General features: G+C 41.7%; 1 protein-coding gene across 1 annotated transcript in view; it reads right to left on the bottom strand.

The window, feature by feature from the left end:
- WDR11 (WD repeat domain 11) overlaps positions 1–18,030 on the bottom strand; it is a 58,864-nt gene that overhangs the window by 20,837 nt on the left and 19,997 nt on the right. The window contains exons 11-15 of the mRNA XM_044440135.1: positions 16,481–16,565; positions 4,852–4,958; positions 2,152–2,227; positions 956–1,064; positions 542–666 (exon numbers count right to left, since the gene is read on the bottom strand). Coding sequence (XP_044296070.1) covers positions 542–666; positions 956–1,064; positions 2,152–2,227; positions 4,852–4,958; positions 16,481–16,565 — 502 coding nt within the window. The remainder of the gene's footprint in view (positions 1–541; positions 667–955; positions 1,065–2,151; positions 2,228–4,851; positions 4,959–16,480; positions 16,566–18,030) is intronic.

Raw genomic sequence — 18,030 nt, 5'->3', positions numbered from 1 at the left:
GCTACTGAAACTAGGTATCTAGTACCCTCTCCACTGGATGCCTGTAAACCTCTGAGTTTGGAAGGGTACAGGCTGCCACATTGGATGTGGCAGCCTGTTGAGTACTCTAACTCAAGTTAGTACTCAATTTTTCAAAGACAGATTCTGAAGTTTCTTCGTACAAAACTTAGGTTCACTTGATACAAAGAACAAGTGATGGTTTGACATATAAACTGTATGGTACGCATGTATAATCAGAGGAACTGTATATGAAAAAGCTTACTGGTGCTTGTTCTAAGCAAGTGATATATTCATATATCAGGCTGTTATAGTTCTTTCTTATACAGCACACACAGAGTTCATATAATACAGTAATGCTGGACAATTCTGAGCCCGTGACTTCTTCTGTGGCTCCCATGGAACAATGGGATATCAAAATGCGCCGGATTTAAATCCATACATCCAAAATTACCAGCAGCAATACTAATGGAAAGTAATCTTTGGCAACAAACTACTTAAAATAAAAACTGGTGTGGATTGTCATTTGGAATGGTACTGATACCTGATCACTGATGATTCCAAACTGCTTTGTTCTGTATCTGATACCACAGTTTGCCGGGCCATAGCTTCACGTGTTGCAAGCTGCTTCTTTCTTAAGCTCTTTAAGTTATGAGAAGGTGACCATTCCTGGCCGAAAAGAAGTCACAACCTTTTATGTCTAATGATTATTCATCAGCTCTAAAGTTCCATACAGATTTAACTGCATGAAAATAAGGCTATAAAACAAAGCAAGTATCTGAGTTCCATTCCATTCCATTCCCATCTTTTTACATTGGAGAAAAAAATGAAGGAAAGGTTTCAGTATCAGAGGATATAAATTCCATAAATAATTCTACAAGCAAATAGTGACATTTAAAACTATACAAGAATTTGTTACCATTTACAAATCTAAGGAGAAAATGAGAGAACTCCTTACCAAAGCAGTAATTGTAGGGAAGCTTTTTGACATTTCTCTTAGAAGAGTACATGTTCTGATATCCCATAACTCCAAGGGTTTGTCTTTAAATATAACTGCCAAGTACTGCCTGGGAAAAATTAGAAATATTAGAAATATGCAGAATTTCCTAGCACACTTCAAGCGCTATAGAACTGAATGGAAGATGTATAATGCATGGGGATTACCAGAGCACTGGCTGCAATTCTTCTTCTGTCAACTTTCACTAAGGCAAAATGTGAAATGTGATAGAACAATGTTTGGTCTTACCCCATCCTATTCTCCACTTTAGTGGATGTCACTTCTGGGGATGGGCAACCTGAAACACTTGATATATGATGCATTTTGCTTAGAGATGTGACATCCTGCATTGGGAGCCCTGATGTATTCATTTGTTTATTATCTTGTTACAACACAGGACAATGGGGTTGAAAGATCCCGCAAAAGCTCATGTGCACACTTCATCACCCTCCCCCTGCATTTGCAAGCAATACATTTGAAGGAACCATTCACTGACAGGAAAATGGGCTTTGGGATGACTTACCATTGGCATCGGAAGCTGATCAGCAGTTGTTTTCTTTTTACAAACATTCTGGTTTAAAATTCCTTTCAGCAGCCACCCTCTAATAACTACCATTCTGCCCCCCTCCCCTTAAATGTCCCAAACCTGATTAGGCAGGATTCACTTTCATGGGATCTCTGTAAGTGCATTCAGCCAAACATGCTTACAGAGCCCTTTACAGATCTTTGTGTGTTTAACTGGCAGCTGGGAAAGCAATAAAACTGGAGCCACAGCTTACATAAAGCTATGATTAATATACGAAAGAGGAGAAATAAGATTGCTGCATCAACTGTAATGCGTAATTCCAGCCCTGAATTGAGTTATTAGCTGGCTCTGGCTCTGAGAGAAATGGGAACCAAAATGACTGGTATTATATTACAGTGATAACTCCCTTCCCTTATCTACAAGTGCAATACTCCATATATTTGATTGGAAAACAGACTACAAGTTCTTTATATGAACATTAAAAATTGTTTGTTTGAAGTTTCAGTTAAGTTTACTGAATGGTCTTTCTACAAAAAGTCCTGCTTGTACTTGATTATTCTGGCCTACTACAAGCATATTAGTATAATTCAATACAAGAGACTGTATCAGCTTTTCTGACTGATCTGCTTACTTCAAATGGGACACCTTTATCATTTCAATTGCTGGTTCATCACTGCCACGTTCCCCACGAAATGCAATGCTTCTGCCTAGAATACAGGAGAAACACAAAAGATAAGGAAGTCAGCACAAGCAAGCCAATGCAACTGACCTGTCAGATACTGTTTCTTTAATCACTCTGATCATCTCACATTTGCCTTTTTAGCCCTAAGCTGCCTGTTCAGTCTCTGATGCCCATGATAAAACACTATAATTGCTTTCTGTGTTATGGATATGGCTTGCACTCAGACACGGAACACAAGACATTACTAGAGCTTTGGCCCCAGGGCTTCTCATTATTTATGCTCTTTTCCTTCAGCTTTCCACAACAGCACAACCTCCAATTTCAACCTGTATTTAGCTGCATTCACAAGCCTTTTGGATATGAAGTTAACAAACACTTCAGTGTTGGAAAAATGTTTTCACAGCTTACTAATCAGAACTGAATCTTGAAAAGGTCTCCAATACACCTTTTTCATGCACAAGCTCAGAATTTCAGTTATATAGTTTAGCTTGCTTCCTCCTATATAGTTCCTCTATTTTTGGAAACAGAAACTCCTGCAGAGGGCTGCACACTTCATACCCAATATTACATATGTTGATACCTGCACAATGCCCAAAAGTACATGGATTTACTTGGCAGTGGCTGATTTTTGGTAACTCTTTCCTGACCACATTAAACAGTATTAATTTGTACATTTAAAATATTGTCTGGAAACTATTTTTAAAAAACTTAAGAGGTGTTTCTGTTAACATTAAAGGTAAAAGTAAAGGTTTTCCCTTGACATTAAGTCCAGTCATGCCTGGCTCTAGGGGGTGGTGCTCATCTCCGTTTCCTAGCTGAGGGAGCCAGCGTTTGTCCACGGACAGTCTCTGTGGTCATGTGGCCAGCATGACTAAACACGGAAGTGCACGGAACGCTGTTACCTGCCCACCGAAGTGGTACCTTTTTATCTACTTGCATTTGCATGCTTTCGAACTGCAACGTTGGCAGAAGCTGGGACAGAGCAACGGGAACTCACCCCATTGTACAGATTCGAACTGGCAACCTTTCGATCAACCAGCCCAGCAGCACAGCGGTTTAAACCACTGTGCCACCTGCAGTCCTTATTTTATTGTTATCATTAGGAGTTAGTAAAATCCATTTTCCCTTTTGACAGAAGATTTCTTTATTTTGTGGGGATATCACAGGAAGCAGAAGTAGCAAACTACACATGGAGAAAAACTGGATCTCCAATTAATATTTGCAATTTATTTAGGAAACATTATTTCATTATATCCCATAGTTATAAACCAAGAACATTTTGAGCCTGAATTTATCTGGATATGCTTGTTGAAATTGACAAATACATTCAACATGCTGTGAGAATTAAAATAAACTATGAAGCTTCTTCCCAGGAAACATATTCTGCTCAATTCCTAAGAAAAAATAAAGACAAAGGTACCAAACAGCCAAGCATTGCCACAACTCTGTTCAATCCAACTGGCTAGCAAAAGAAAGTATCATGCATATAAGAATGAGCATGGTATATTTTCGAGAGAGTTGTTTCTGAGCAACACTTCAACTTCCAGCTTAGCTAAGCATTTCTTAAACTGGGTGCATTTAACAGTAGCAACAGAAGTAGAAAACACTTATACATATCTAATTATTAATGGGCTTGTACTCACTCAAAACAGTGTTTCTCAAACTGTGACCTTGTGATCCAGTTGCATATAATGGTAACAATTCTTGGTTTGTTTAACCAAGGAATTGCTGCAGGTAAACAAAATGACAAGCCACATGCTCATCAATTCCATTTTCAATTACCAAACCTTGAAGCTGTAGGTTAATTCTGGGCTAACAACCCAGAGGAAATGCCGACTGGGTGTTCTTGGGTTAATTCTGGATTGTTGACCCACACTTTCTTGATCAGTACATCACAGAACAACCCAGGAACAGGACTTTAGTCAGCTGCAGCAGTCCCGGGTTAAACTAAGAAATTGCCATCATTGCATCAAAAACTGTGAATGTGGAAAAGGAACAGTAGAACCATCTTCCATACTACTACAGGTCATTATTTTCAAATTGTACAGAGAAGAGAGGACACTACTATGTATGTGTGTGCTCAGGCAGAGCTGGTTAGAAGCAAGGTATAAATGAGTAGTTTGGAAAATGCAATGTTTAGATTGAGAACATTTTATAAAAGTTTGAGAATGGCTGAGTTAGCAGGATTTTTAAACTTACAGTTGAATTTATTTGCATTCTCAGATGAACTTAAAGTGCATGCAATTCTAGTAGTGTTCAATCTTTTGCTGACAATGGCAATTTCTTCTCATATACTGAAGAGGATCCATAAAATGAATGTGCTGCTCTAGGATTATCTAAAATGTTTTGAATTCCAATTTCAACAAGTTAATAAGTAACTTGCTTACTTATTCCACACCTGCCATTCAAAGGGGCTTAAACTAATACAAGAGATTCCATGCAAGTCCAAATTAAATTATTGTGTCTTATCTGTACTGTTCTTAATATTCTGATGTTATTTTATAGTCTTATGATTTTTATTGTTGCATACAATTTTGGTGGGTATACCATACACACACACACACACACACACACACACACACACACACACTCTAAAAAGGTTAAGCAATCAATAACTGTTGCCATCAACAGTTATGTTGCACAATATACCTGTGGGGAGATCGACCAACTGCAGCTCATTTCTTACTAGTCCCAGATTATTGGGTGTTGATGTGGCAAAGGAAAGGAAGCTGGTCAAGCTTGTCCACTCAATGCCCCTGTTAGAGAAGAATACACAGAGCATCATTATGTAGACCATTTGAGTTAATAGGAAATATTTCACATTGATAGCATATGAAAAAATTGCTCCCTCCTTCTCAGGGATGAGAGAAAAATAACACACACTGAAGCATTCAGTATTTCCCTTACAAATGAAAAAGACTATTGCCACACTGCAATATAGACAATATAAAAATGTACAGATTTGTAATACAAGTATGTGTGGATAAAGACAATGCTATACAATACCAATGTACACATAACCAGTATAAAAGTTACACCATTTACCATTAATGTACACTGCTGAAGCTGTTATTTCCAATAAATGGGCATCATTTTCTATTTAAAAGTTACTCCCAATTACAGAATAGGAATGTGCAACAGAAAATAGTGAAATTTTGCAAGTGGGTTATTCAGAGTGGTGTTAGCTTAATGTGTGAACCTGCCTACCGTACTGAAGGCAACAGCCTGTCTCTACAACAGTTTGCATTTCATTTACATTTTTCCAATATTTAACATATACATATTTGTGCACAATTTTAATACAATGATTGTTGGAAATATTTTCCCGCCTTCCCACTTATATGCATGTTGTATACATTGTTTAGAAAAATGCATCTCAAGATGTTATTCCAGTTTGCAGATTGAACCAGGATGTATAAATTGGATAATTTCTTTTTTAACATGCAAATTGAATGAAATTGCCCTACATCCCTAGGAAAAGGATGATGGAGGAGATCATGTGGCATTCCCAACAGAGACTAGGCAGAATGAAGTTGAAATCAGACTTTTACAAATTGCTGCAGCACATACCAGAATCACTCTTGCTTTTCTTAGGGTCAACAAGGCAGACATCATATACGAATTCTATACAGTAGGCACATTTTTTCCACACCAATCATAATTTGGGTACCTGCATACTTGCCAAGTCTGTGTAGACAAGGTCCAAGAAACTCAAGGTTTAATGGAGATGGTCAGTGGGGTTTTTTTAAATGTTTTTTGTCTCTTCTCACCTCTCCTCCCTTGATTAATGAGATGAGTTGGAACTACAGATGATTTACTCCACTGACTTATCAGTAGAACAACTGAATATGTTTTGTTATGGGCTTTTGGTGGATGACTGCTGGACTGGAACTTAGGTGAGAGATACCCTGAGAAATGGTGGGGAAGCCCAGGATTGGTGGCTGGCTATCACCTATTGCAAGGCCAGGGATTAAAGCAAGAGGGCAATGAATGAGCTTTTGTCTCTCTCTGAACTGGGAAGTGACCAGGGGTGTTTTACTAACCAATTTTTCTGGACTGTTGCTCTTGGGAGATTCATTGCTTAAGTAATGTAGAGTGGGGTTAGCGGTTGTTATTTTCTGTCAAGGTAATGTCCTTAAAAGTCCTCATATGCAGGGTTAAGTTTTATCCTTCTGCTTTTTGTTTTGTTCCCTTATCCTATTTTGTACTTCCCTTTTATTCTTCTGTTACTTTTCCTTTTAAACAAACTCTTCCTATACTACTGGACTGGCTTCTTTGGGAGGATATGATGTTAGGTCCAGCGGCCAGTCTGAGGAAAAGCTTAAGGGGGTGTGAACGATGTCCCCCAGTACGATGGTTGAACAGTGTAGCCTGCCCATATTTCACACAGCTTTAATGAGTCAGTCAAAACGCACTGTGAATTTAGAAGGATTCTTGCATAAGAATAGTAATCATATAGAAAGTTTCATTGTGATGTTTGCCACATGTTTATTATGCAGGTCCTGAAAAGATGGAAGTCTTCTGCACATCTGGCTGATCCTGCTGTGTTTTTATGTGCTAGCACAGAAATATAATTCTATATTCTACTAAATATGACCTACTTAGCTACACAGAAAGCCAGGTATACTTTTGTTTAATAAGCCTGTCAAATTTTGCCTTTGTTACTTTTCTTTGAATAAAAAATAACATAAATTTGCTTACAACATTAAATCAGAATAAGTGTTTCAGTTTTAATGCATGACTTCAGAAGCAAACTCTTTTATTTCCATTTTTCAGGTAAGTTGTCATGAATACTACCTGCCATTCACAGGATGCAATTAAGAGTTATACTAGACTAGCTTTATAAACTACATCTATACTTTAAAAGTGTAAGGCTCATGGATTTTTATATGCAATGCCATTTGTAACAGACACTTTAATAGAAGAAATGCAGAGAGGCAGAGTTTCACAGCTTCAAACCTCCAAGTTACCCAAGCTGACCTATTTTAAAAGTCACTCTTTATTGTGAAATTTATATAACCTCAGTAAATTGTGACTGAAGAAGGGCAGTGGGAAATTGGCATGGATTTACTTCCCTTTCCTCTTGCTATTCTAAAATGTTTACTTATTAACCCAACAGTTCTGGTTCACAGGTAGAACCCAGGAGGGTTGCTCTAATGCACATGTATGCGTGTGTGTGTGTGTGTGTGTGTGTGTGAGATCACATTCTTGCGGTAGTTAATTCCGTAAGTTAAATTGTACATTGTCTAATGAAGTACTCTTTTCTATGCTGAGCCTACTGACCAGTCCTAATGTAATGAAGGCCGTTGTTGTCCACATCCAACATTGTTTATAAGCCTGTATGTTTGAAACTAAGAAGCTCTAGATGCTTCAGCCTGTGACCCTCCAGATGTGGTTTAACTACAACTTCTATTATTCCTAACCACTGACCATGCTCTTTGCTGCTGATGGAGTTTCGGTCCAATGCCCCTGCTTTAGTCTTTCCCTCAAAGGATGGCCAGAATAGTTGTATGCAAAGAACAGTGTTTAAAAAACATCCCTCTAAATATTCAGATATATTCAGCATTAACCAAGGGGAAGCTTCACGTTATTTTTTTCAAATAATCTATGTCACATATTTAGGGACATGGAAAAATGGACAAATGACACCATATGTGCTCTTTGGCAGCCAGTAACCATTCCTGTTATAATGGTGGATGGCAGGGCTAGCAACCTATCTCTCGTATGTTCATAGGGATGGGAGAAGTAGAAGAAGGCAGGAATTTCTGAGTAGGACAAAATGAGTGGACAGGGTAGGGCAAAGATAAATCTCCAGATACAACTGTCAAAATCCTTGCCAGTATGGCCAACAGTTAGGAAGAATGTCAGACATAGTCCAAAATATCTGGAGATCTACCTTCTGCTTGCACTGGTTTTAAAGTGTTGGCCTTATCTGGAAGCAAGGGATGTGTGCCAAGAGAGGCACTGGCCCTAATGGCTGGAAATGTGATACAGTTAAGTGTGCTGGATCAGAACGAGGTTCATGTCTCCTCTCGGCCATGAAGCTCATGGATGTGAAATGTGTTGGATGATCACATGTCAAGCCTAACCAACCTAGCAGGATTGTTTCAAGGATATCTGGATAAAATGTAATTAAGAAGAAGGAAGAAATGGTTGCTGACTTATATCCTTATACCCACCCTGTTTAAATATAAGTTTTTTTAAAAATTGTCCCTGTGTGACTTTATGGAGAAAATGCATGGCTAGCCATCACTTGTGCATCAGTCCTACACTGCTTTACATGCAAAGCTTACAAAGATGTATGATGCAAAGCCTAGAACATTATGCCAAAATATCTATAATTTCCAAAACTGTATAAAGGAATTTAAGAAATCTCTCCCCAAAACTAAATTCATCTTGTTTATCTCTTATATAACAACATAGAAAAATGAAGAATAGATACTATAGTCTTTGCAGCTGTGAAGTATCACATTCATTTTCACATTCTTACTCTTCTGCCATTTTTACAATATTCTTTTTATTTCACAGCCACTGAGTAACTCCCAATGGTTAACAGTGGGGTGCATTTTAATATAAATTAAATTTAATTATTTTATTTTATTTTATGCTGAAAATTTTATAAATACTTTGATAGCACAGTTGAGATTAGGAAGGCCCTAGCTTAATGTATTGATTATTAAACAGAGAAAAGATGAAAGCATGTTTAAAGTTATGCCTGTACCGCTATGCAATGCACTGAATGAACTTTACTGAGATATTTTAAATGGTTGAAAATTAACATTGGTGAAATAGTAGCACTGCTTTATAAGCTTTAAGGGTTTCGATATTAATATAAAATATGACAACTCAAAAGGCTAGTCAGCAAAACATCAAACTTATTGCTAGTTACAAGAAGGATGATGAAATAAATTATAGAAAAAAATAGAAGTAAATACTTTTCCTCCAGTGACTACTGTATGCAATACAAATCCTCTGTATGATCCTTGCAATCAACCTTATAATACCTCACACACGTCTAGTTAACTGCTGCTTGTGTTTTGACATGTTTAATATTGGTATAATCCAAACTCTGATTTGGTCTGCCACATGCCACAGATAAATGTCATGTTGCATTGTATAAACCACTTTCATACATGCTTGCAGCCTGAAAAAAAGAAGAACAGGTTGCTTACCTGTAACTGATGTTCTTCGAGTGGCCATCTGTGCATCACACATATGGGTTCTGCGCCTGCGCAGTGCCTTTGGCCGGAAGATTAACAGCTAACGGTTTTTGGCGGGAACTCTGCTCCCCCTCCCCCCTAGCATTATATAAGGAGCGGAGTGTCTGTCATTTTCCAGTCTTTGAAAGACCGGCGTTTGTTGTATAATAAAAGGTTTGTCAGAATGACAAGAAATCCAAATTTAGTAGTGGTACGACACATAGGGAAAAAGATATCATAGTATCGCAGAAAATAGTCGGACCACCCATGACACCAAGCGGGGTCGGAGGGTGGGTTGTGTGACTGCACAGATGGCCACTCGAAGAACATCAGTTACAGGTAAGCAACCTGTTCTTCTTCGTCGTGGCCTCTGTGCATCACACATATGGGTAGAATAGCAAGCTTACCCGAAATGGAGGAGGGCGGTGTCATCAATGAAGGACAGAAGAAAGAACAGCTCTGCCAAAAGAGCAATCCTGTCTGGCACGGACATCGAGTCTATAATGTCTGGTGAAGGTACACGGAGTAGCCCAAATGGCCGCTCTGCACACGTCTTCTATCGGGACTCCTGATGCAAAGGCCGAAGAAGCAGCGCCAGCTCTTGTAGAATGGCCTCTTGGAGTAGATGGTAAGTCCAACTTAGCCAACTGATAAGATAGGACAATTGTATTTACTATCCATTTCGAAAGACGTTGTGAGGTGACTGGGCAACCCCGATCATGTTCCAAATATTTCATAAAAAGTCTATTGGAACACCGAACAGACTCAGTCCTGGACCTATAAAAGGCTAAGCAACGACGAACGACCAGCATATGTAGAGATCGTTCTATCGGATTCGAAGGGGTCGGAAAGAATGCCGGTAAAACAATCTCCTGTTGCATGTGAAATGAAGTAGCGACCTTCGGAAGGAAAGACGGATCCATTTGAAGAACCACCTTTTCCTTATGAAAATTTAGGAAGGGGGGGGTCTACCCGAAGGGCGCAGAGTTCAGAGGATCTACGGGCTGAAGTCACTACAACAAGGAAGGCAGTCTTCCATGAAGCAAGGCGTAGATAGATCGTCGCCATGGGTTCAAAAGGTGGTTGAGTCAGTGCTTATAAAACCACCGAAAGACTCCAGGTGGGCATTAGAGGTCTTATAGTTGGATGTAGATTACTCAATCCTCTTAAAAATCTTTTAATCAGAGGTTGAGCAAAGATGGAGAGGCCATGTATAGTTCCCCGATGATGCTAAATCACTGCTGTATAAATCTTTATGGACGAGGGTTTGAGTCCAGACTGATGCAATTCAAAGAGAAACTGAAGTATCTGTGAAACAGAAGCTGAAGGGGCCGGAAAAGAGTGTAAATTGGCAAAGTTAGAGAATCTCTGCCATTTTGCCGTGTACGACTTCCTAATAAGATGGTCGCAGTGCAGATTCGAGGATATACTGTAGGTCTGGGTTAGACTCTGCTGAGCAGGAATAGTTGGAACAGTTTGTGGTGTCGATACCATTGTATCAGAGGCGATCATTGTATCCTCCATGCAGTCAGTTTCAGCGATAGCAAATCTGGGTGATGGATTGCGCCCTCCCTCTGGGTAATGAGATAAGGAAGAAGAGGGAGTTGGAGAAACTCTTCTCTGGAGATGTGAAGGAGAGTTGAGAACCATGGTTGGCGTGGCCACCAGGGGGTGATCAGTACCCCTGTGGCCCCTTCGTGAATGATCTTTGCCAACACTCTCATGATGAGTGGGATCGGAGGGAAAGCATAAAAAGTCATGTTTGTCCAGGGAATCATGAAAGCGTCCCCGAGGGAGTCCTGACCCACTCCCGCTCTGGAACAATATGCCATGCATGCCCTGTTCCATTGTGTGGCAAACAGATCGATGTCTGGCTGGCCCCATTGGTGAAATAACATGTCGCGAACCCGATGGTCTAGCTCCCATTCATGGGACCGCGACATATGTCTGCTCAAGAGATCGGCATCTGTATTTTCCATGCCCGCAAGGTGAACTGCTACAAGAGTGATACCTCTCGATACGCACCAGTCTCAAATCTGCATGGCCAGGCAGGCTAGTTTCCAGGATCAGGTTGCCCCTTGTTTGTTTAAATAAAAGACTGTCGCCATGTTGTCCGAGGTCATCTGGATGACCTGGTGCAGAAGCACATCCTCGAATGATTGAAGGGCTTTGAAAACAGCAAGAAGTTCCAGAAAATTGATATGGTTCCTGCAATCCCGATGACTCCATATCCCTTGGGTACGTAGATCAGAACAGATTGCTCCCCATCCCAGTACAGACGCATCGGTACCGAGGGTTATTGTAGGGTACCGGGGTCGGAATGCAATGCTTACGGTTAGATTGGCTGGGTCTATCCACCATAACAGGGACTGAAGAACGGAAGCCGGGAGTCGAATCCGTTTGGTGGGGGGGGGGGGTCTATCTGTGGTCGAAACACCCTGTTGAAGAACAGTTGAAGGGGACGTAGCCTGAGTTTGGCGTGTGGAACCACAGCAATAGAAGCAGACATGTGACCCAACAGACTCTGAATAGACCAGGTGGGAGCAGTTCTTGTTTGTTGAATCTGAGCGATGCAATGAGCAATCGCATGTCGTCTGTCCCAGGGAAGGAAGGCTCTTGCCAACGTCGAATCCAGTCAGGCTCCGATGAAGTTGATCACCTGCGTAGGGAGAAGGGAAGATTTCTGTCGATTAATACAGAGTCTGAGATTGTGCAATACAGCACATGTAAACTCAATAGCAGACGAAAGTCCTGCTTCTGTGTCGGCGACTAGCAACCAATCATCAAGGTACGGGTATATCCGAATTCCACGTAATCGAACGTGTGCACAGACAGGGGCCATACACTTTGTAAAAACTCTTGGTGCAGTGGCCAATCCAAACGGTAGCAAATTGAATTCGTAGATTTCAGAGTCCACCGCAAAACGAAGGAAATGCCTATAACTTGGATGTATTGAAATATGAAAATAGGCATCCTTCAGATCCAATGAGGCGAACCAATCCCCTCTTCCCAGCAACAGAAGAATACTTTGAAGTGTGGTCATCCGAAACTTCTTTGGTGTTATAAATCTATTGAGAGCTCTCAAGTCCAATATTGGTCTTAGACCCCCATCTCGTTTTGGAAATGTAAAGTATCTGGAATAGAATCCGTGGAATCCTTCCGATAACGACAGGTGACAAATAGCTCCTTTAGCGAGGAGTTGATGAATCTCGTCTAACAGTACCAAAGAAGTCGGAGTATATCAAATAGGATTCGCTGATGGTACAACGTTGAATTCGATTCCATATCCGTGCTGGATGATAGATAACACCCATCCATCAGATGTGATGGACTCCCAAATGGAGAGTCGACTCTTCAGTCGATCCCCAAATGAGAGCGGGGAGGGTGGAGTTGGAATGAGAGGAGAGGTTCCCTCGTCACATCAGCGCTGTCGCCTGTCCGTATCAAAACGGCGGCGGCCCTGTTGGAAGCGCTGTGGCGGTTGTTGCCTGCGACACTGCTGACGTTGATGCGGTTGCTGCTGCCGAGGCTGAAACTGTTGACGGTACTGTGGATGTGACCATGACCACTTACGTCGGGGTAGAGATTGCAATTCCATATAACGGGCGGTCATCCTTGATTCATGGATTTTCTTCAGTTTGCTGTCCGTCCTTGCATGGAAGAGACCGGAACCGTCGAACGGCATCTCTTCAATTTCCCGCTTCATCTCATCCAGAAAATTGCAATTACGCAACCAGGCATGCCTGCGGAGGGAAATTGCACCGACCAGCGACCTCAAATCAGAGTCCACGTGGTGCCTCGCGGTAGAAAGCTGTTGCACCACCACTTGCATAGCTTCCTTAACAAAAGTCTTAGAAAGTTCGCCCTGGTTTCCCGGAAGAGTATTGATGATGGTGTCCGGGCGTTGCATCAGGAAATACTGGTAACGCGCCAGGGTTACCTCGTAATTGGAGATTCTTAAACCAAGGCCCGAAGCTGCATATACCCGGTGGGCAAGAGAATCAACCTTTCTACCCTCTTTGTCATGAGGTGAGGTGTGTCCACAGGCTTCCCGACCCTACGAGGATTCTACAACAACCGAATTCGGCTTGGAGTGGCGGAGAAGAAATGGGATGTCCTCTTCCTGCACCCGATACATGGACTCGTATTTACAAGAGGTCGGTTGTGGATTAGCTGGGAGGTCCCATGGCTGGGTCATTGCCTGCCGTAAGGTCATAATAAACGGCAAGGCAATAGATGTGGATCGTTCACCTCTAACCACATCATAAAAACGATCGGTGCTCGGTCCCAGCTGTTGGTGGGCTCCTATATCGAGCGATCTCACTAGTCTGGCCATCAGATCGTTAAACGATATGTACGGTTCCTCAGGCGTCCCCGGACCCTGGAAAGCAACTGCAGCATCCGGCGAGGTTGAGTCAGCCTCAGACTCTTCGGATTCCATCCAGTAGGGGGGTGGTACACTGGAGGAAGAATCTCCTGGAGACTCCGATCTGCCATTCTCTCTAGATGGTGCCCTTGGGGCGTCTCTGGGCGTTGAATGGAAATGCTGCCGAGGCGCTGATGGTGAAGATTGTCCCCTAGAGGTTGGATAGTAGGCTGTAGGGTGGTACTCTTCCCGTCTTGGAGCAGAGGAGTACCTGGAGTGGTACCAATCATCAGACCTTGCATCTGAGGAATGGCTCCTACGGCTTCTCAGAGGGGAGATGGCGATCTCCGTATCCATCGGGATCGGAGGCATTGGGGTTGGTGATTGAGCCTTAGGTGAGGAGTCTCGTATTTCCCCATCAGAGATGGAACCCCTCCTCGAATCCATAACGGATTTGGCTGCCGGCCAGCACGGTGAGCCCGGTGGGGTAACCCTCATAGCCGCCTGAATGGTCGGGACCGAGGGGGTCGGTTCCAAAGTAGGTATCGGAATCGAGGAAGAGGCTGAGCCCGAGTGACGGTGTTTTGCCTGCTCGGGGTTCTTCGGCTTGCCCGTCTTATCTTTCTTGGCCTTCTTATGCACAGGATATTTATCTAAGTCGCTGTGCTTTCTTTTTTCCTTTTGCTTCTTTGGCAAGGAAACAGACTGATCGGCCATAGCATGAGCGCCTTCTTCAGAAGGGCATGAGGGTGGAGCAATGGAGGAAGAGGCCGGACGTTGCGGCAGGTCAGCCGAAGTTGGACGGCCTTCGGGTGGGGCCACAACAGTGGAAGGCTTAGCCACCAGCCGATCAGATTGGAGGAGAGCCTGATCCCAAAGGAGTTTGCGGAGGCGGTTCTCCGTTCTTCCTCGCCTGTTTAGAGAAGGCCAAACAATGGCTGCACTTATCAGTTCTGTGCCCTTCCCCCAAACAAAGGAGGCACAGATCGTGTGGGTCCGCGGCGGGCATTTTGGAACTGCAGTTTCCGCACTTGCGGAACGCCGCCCGTTGCGCCATCGTAGAAAGAAGAAAAAAGGAGATAGTAAAGCGGGAAAGTAATATTTTTGGTTGTTGTTTTTTTTATAGGAAGGATAAAGAAGAAAAAATGGTGCAAAGTTAAAGAAATATAAGTGAAATACTAACAACAAGAACAAAGGATACAAACTTGGTAAGAGAAAAAGAGAGATTTTCAGACGAGCAAGAAGGTAAGTAACAATCTGAGCGAGAGCGAAGCGGCATGAGGCACAACGAACGGCGGTTGCAAAGACTGGAAAATGGCGGACACTCCGCTCCTTATATAATGCTAGGGGGGAGGGGGAGCGGAGTTCCCACCAAAAACCATTAGCTGTTAATCTTCCGGCCAAAGGCACTGCGCAGGCGCAGAACCCATATGTGTGATGCACAGAGGCCACGACGAAGAATGATTGGAATTGATTGTGCACAGATGAAACTGTTTTTGCAGCATCCATTTTCAAACAACAGCACAATATTGAATCATTGTGCTATGTTCTAAAAATGAGGAAAAGGAGCAGAAAAGAGGATGATATTGGTAGTCCAATTTTGTTACAGTTATAGCATGATTGAAAATACTTGAAAATTAACTGGAAGGATATTTCTCCAGCCTTTAAACAAAAAAAGTCTACCAGAAAAGCTTCTAAGTTCAATAAGATGGTCTTGAACTCAGACGTACAGTTCAAAGGCACAAATGGAAAAGATATTGGGCAGAAGGAGGAAAAAGTCAAATTCAAGCACTAGAGCTTAGATACAAAGTCCTTATAAAAACCAGCAAGAATGGAGCACATGCAATTGAAGGAGGAGATAAAAATTGCTGATGTGATAAAAAGGTTGTTTCCCTTCCCCCCGTTTTCTGCAGCTCAATGGAATGGCTGAAGCCAGATAGCAAGAGGTAGCTTCAACTCGAGTTGAGCAATTACATGTTCAGTTCACAGTGCTGCTCACTCTCTACTTCCAATAAACCCAGACCAGCCTTTCCCAAGCTGGTGTCCTTCAGACATTTTGAACTGCAACTCTTAGGATTGCTGACTATTGCCTATGCTGGCTGGAGGTCATGGGGGTTGAAATAAAAAATGTCTAGAAGGCACCAGGATGAAACCCAACATAGCTTATTTTAAAAATAGGTTTAGCATAGCAATAAACTTCAGTGGACAAAATGTGAAAAAAATTGATAACAGCAGGAGCCCAAAATGGTGAGTGGATGAGTGTCAGCAGGAACTGGTCTGTGCAATCTTTCCCTATTCATGATTGTTCACTTTCCCCAGTTACCAGGGAAACAGACCCTATATCTTTTCCCTGAGGCAAGATAAGGAGTGAGCTGCCCTCCTCACTCCAGGCTCCTGTGGCTATTTCAGATTTTAAAGAAAAAAGAATGGTCGGGCAGAAGAATCAAGGATATGCTGGTCACATAATAGGGCTATTATTAAACTTGATTTAGCATAATTCCACAGCATTCCTAGAGAAAGCAATAGCCTACATTCAGTGTTATTAATGTATACACAACTAATTCCAATATTTATAATGCAAAACAGTGTTCACAAACAGGTGGTACTACTCAACAATCTGCAAATTTACCAAATGATTGCATTTCTTATGACACCTTAAAACACTGTATTTTTCCTGTCCACAAAGGATCACCAACCACTAAAAGTAACTTACTTGACTTCACAGGAGTGAATGCTCAGTTCTTTATACAGAAGTCCACTGGTAAGGTTATACACTAAGACTGAGCCGTTGCTTGTTCCTGCAAAGAGTAATTTGCATATTTGTAAAATTTACAGGATATTAACACTTCAACTTTAGGAAAATAACAAAGCTAATTATTCTATATAGTTTGCCTTGTTCATTCATACTCAATAGCTAGGAACTAGCCATTTTGTTATATATCAGGCTCTCCAACTACTACAGAAAATCTTTTTGGTAAGCTGCCCTTCCATCTGGCAACTTGCTTGCTCACTGTATACAAGGAATGAAAAGCAGGTGACTGCACAGAATTCTATGGAGGATTATTCTGTCTCTCCTCTGCCAGTTCACTTGGTTTTCAATTTGAGCATGAAGGAAAGATGTTTTCCTCCTCCCTAGGCAGCACAGAAATGTAGAAAGCTGGTGGAGCAGGCAACCTACTCTCTCTCAGTAACCTACTTGATTTCCATGCTAACCCTGAACTGAGGAAAGCTCCTTCCTCATGGACCAACACAGAAACACAGCACACTGGCTGAGAAAGAACAGGTTCCCTTTCCTAGTATGCAGACCCTGTGTTTTATGTATTTAACCAAGCACATCACAAAAACTAGTTCAAGCCTGCAAGACAGACTCCTCATTATTCATTCCAAGCAGTATGTGTTGCTGGATGGGACATTTTGACTTACCAGCTTGACTTGCTAGACAAGTTGAATTGCTGCAATGACCTAATGATTTCATTCATACAGTGGTCCTTCCTTAGGACAGCTCATGAAAAAAACCACCAGGGTAAACCTCAATTTCAACTTGAGTGACAAGAAATTAAAAATGTTACTGTAGCTCAAGAATGAAGTGATAGCAGTACTCCAGATGTTGCAGGACTCCAATATTGGCTCCAGCCAGTAAGGTCAAGTCTCACCTGGACAGCTACAGTCTACTTACTCTGCCACAGATTCTGGGCCACTTGGTTACAAAAAGCTCTCTCGAGAAAGCTTTGTCTAGCATCTACTTTAATATTCTTTGATACCGGAAAACATACCTTTTTATTTTCACAGGACTTTTAAAATTTGTACTTTTAATCTCTGCCATTATGTCATATTTCAATATGGTTAATCCTATAGAGCTTTTTGGCTACATATGGCTGCTTGTCATTATTTCTACAGCTCAATTATTTAAAATAATACTGCTAATGCTGCCATTTAGAATGTTGCTTACATGGATGTTGAGATGTTAAACCATTTTTAGCATTTCTGTACATCTCCCAGAGAGGAAATGTTATTAGGTAACTGCTAACTAGAAAGAATAAATATCTGGACAAATAATTGACTTTACTGAATCTGCAAAACATACATTGCACAGGATAAGGCCAAGACTGTAAGGATCCTGACAGGTGGGTGAAAATCCAGTGGGGTTTCATAATTCACTCAAGCATTCCACCATGCTGCAAGCGGAACCAAGCTTCAGACTTCTATCTCTATATCCCTAAAATGAGCTTTGCATATTTTTGAAAACTAACGGTGCAACATTTG

The sequence above is a fragment of the Varanus komodoensis genome, unplaced genomic scaffold, assembly GCF_004798865.1.
Source record: "Varanus komodoensis strain SLA01 unplaced genomic scaffold, ASM479886v1 scaffold1, whole genome shotgun sequence".
In the NCBI taxonomy this organism is placed as follows: Eukaryota; Metazoa; Chordata; class Lepidosauria; order Squamata; family Varanidae; genus Varanus; species Varanus komodoensis.
The sequence above is the reverse complement of the archived record's forward strand: the minus strand, read 5'-3'. Positions and strand labels throughout refer to the sequence as shown.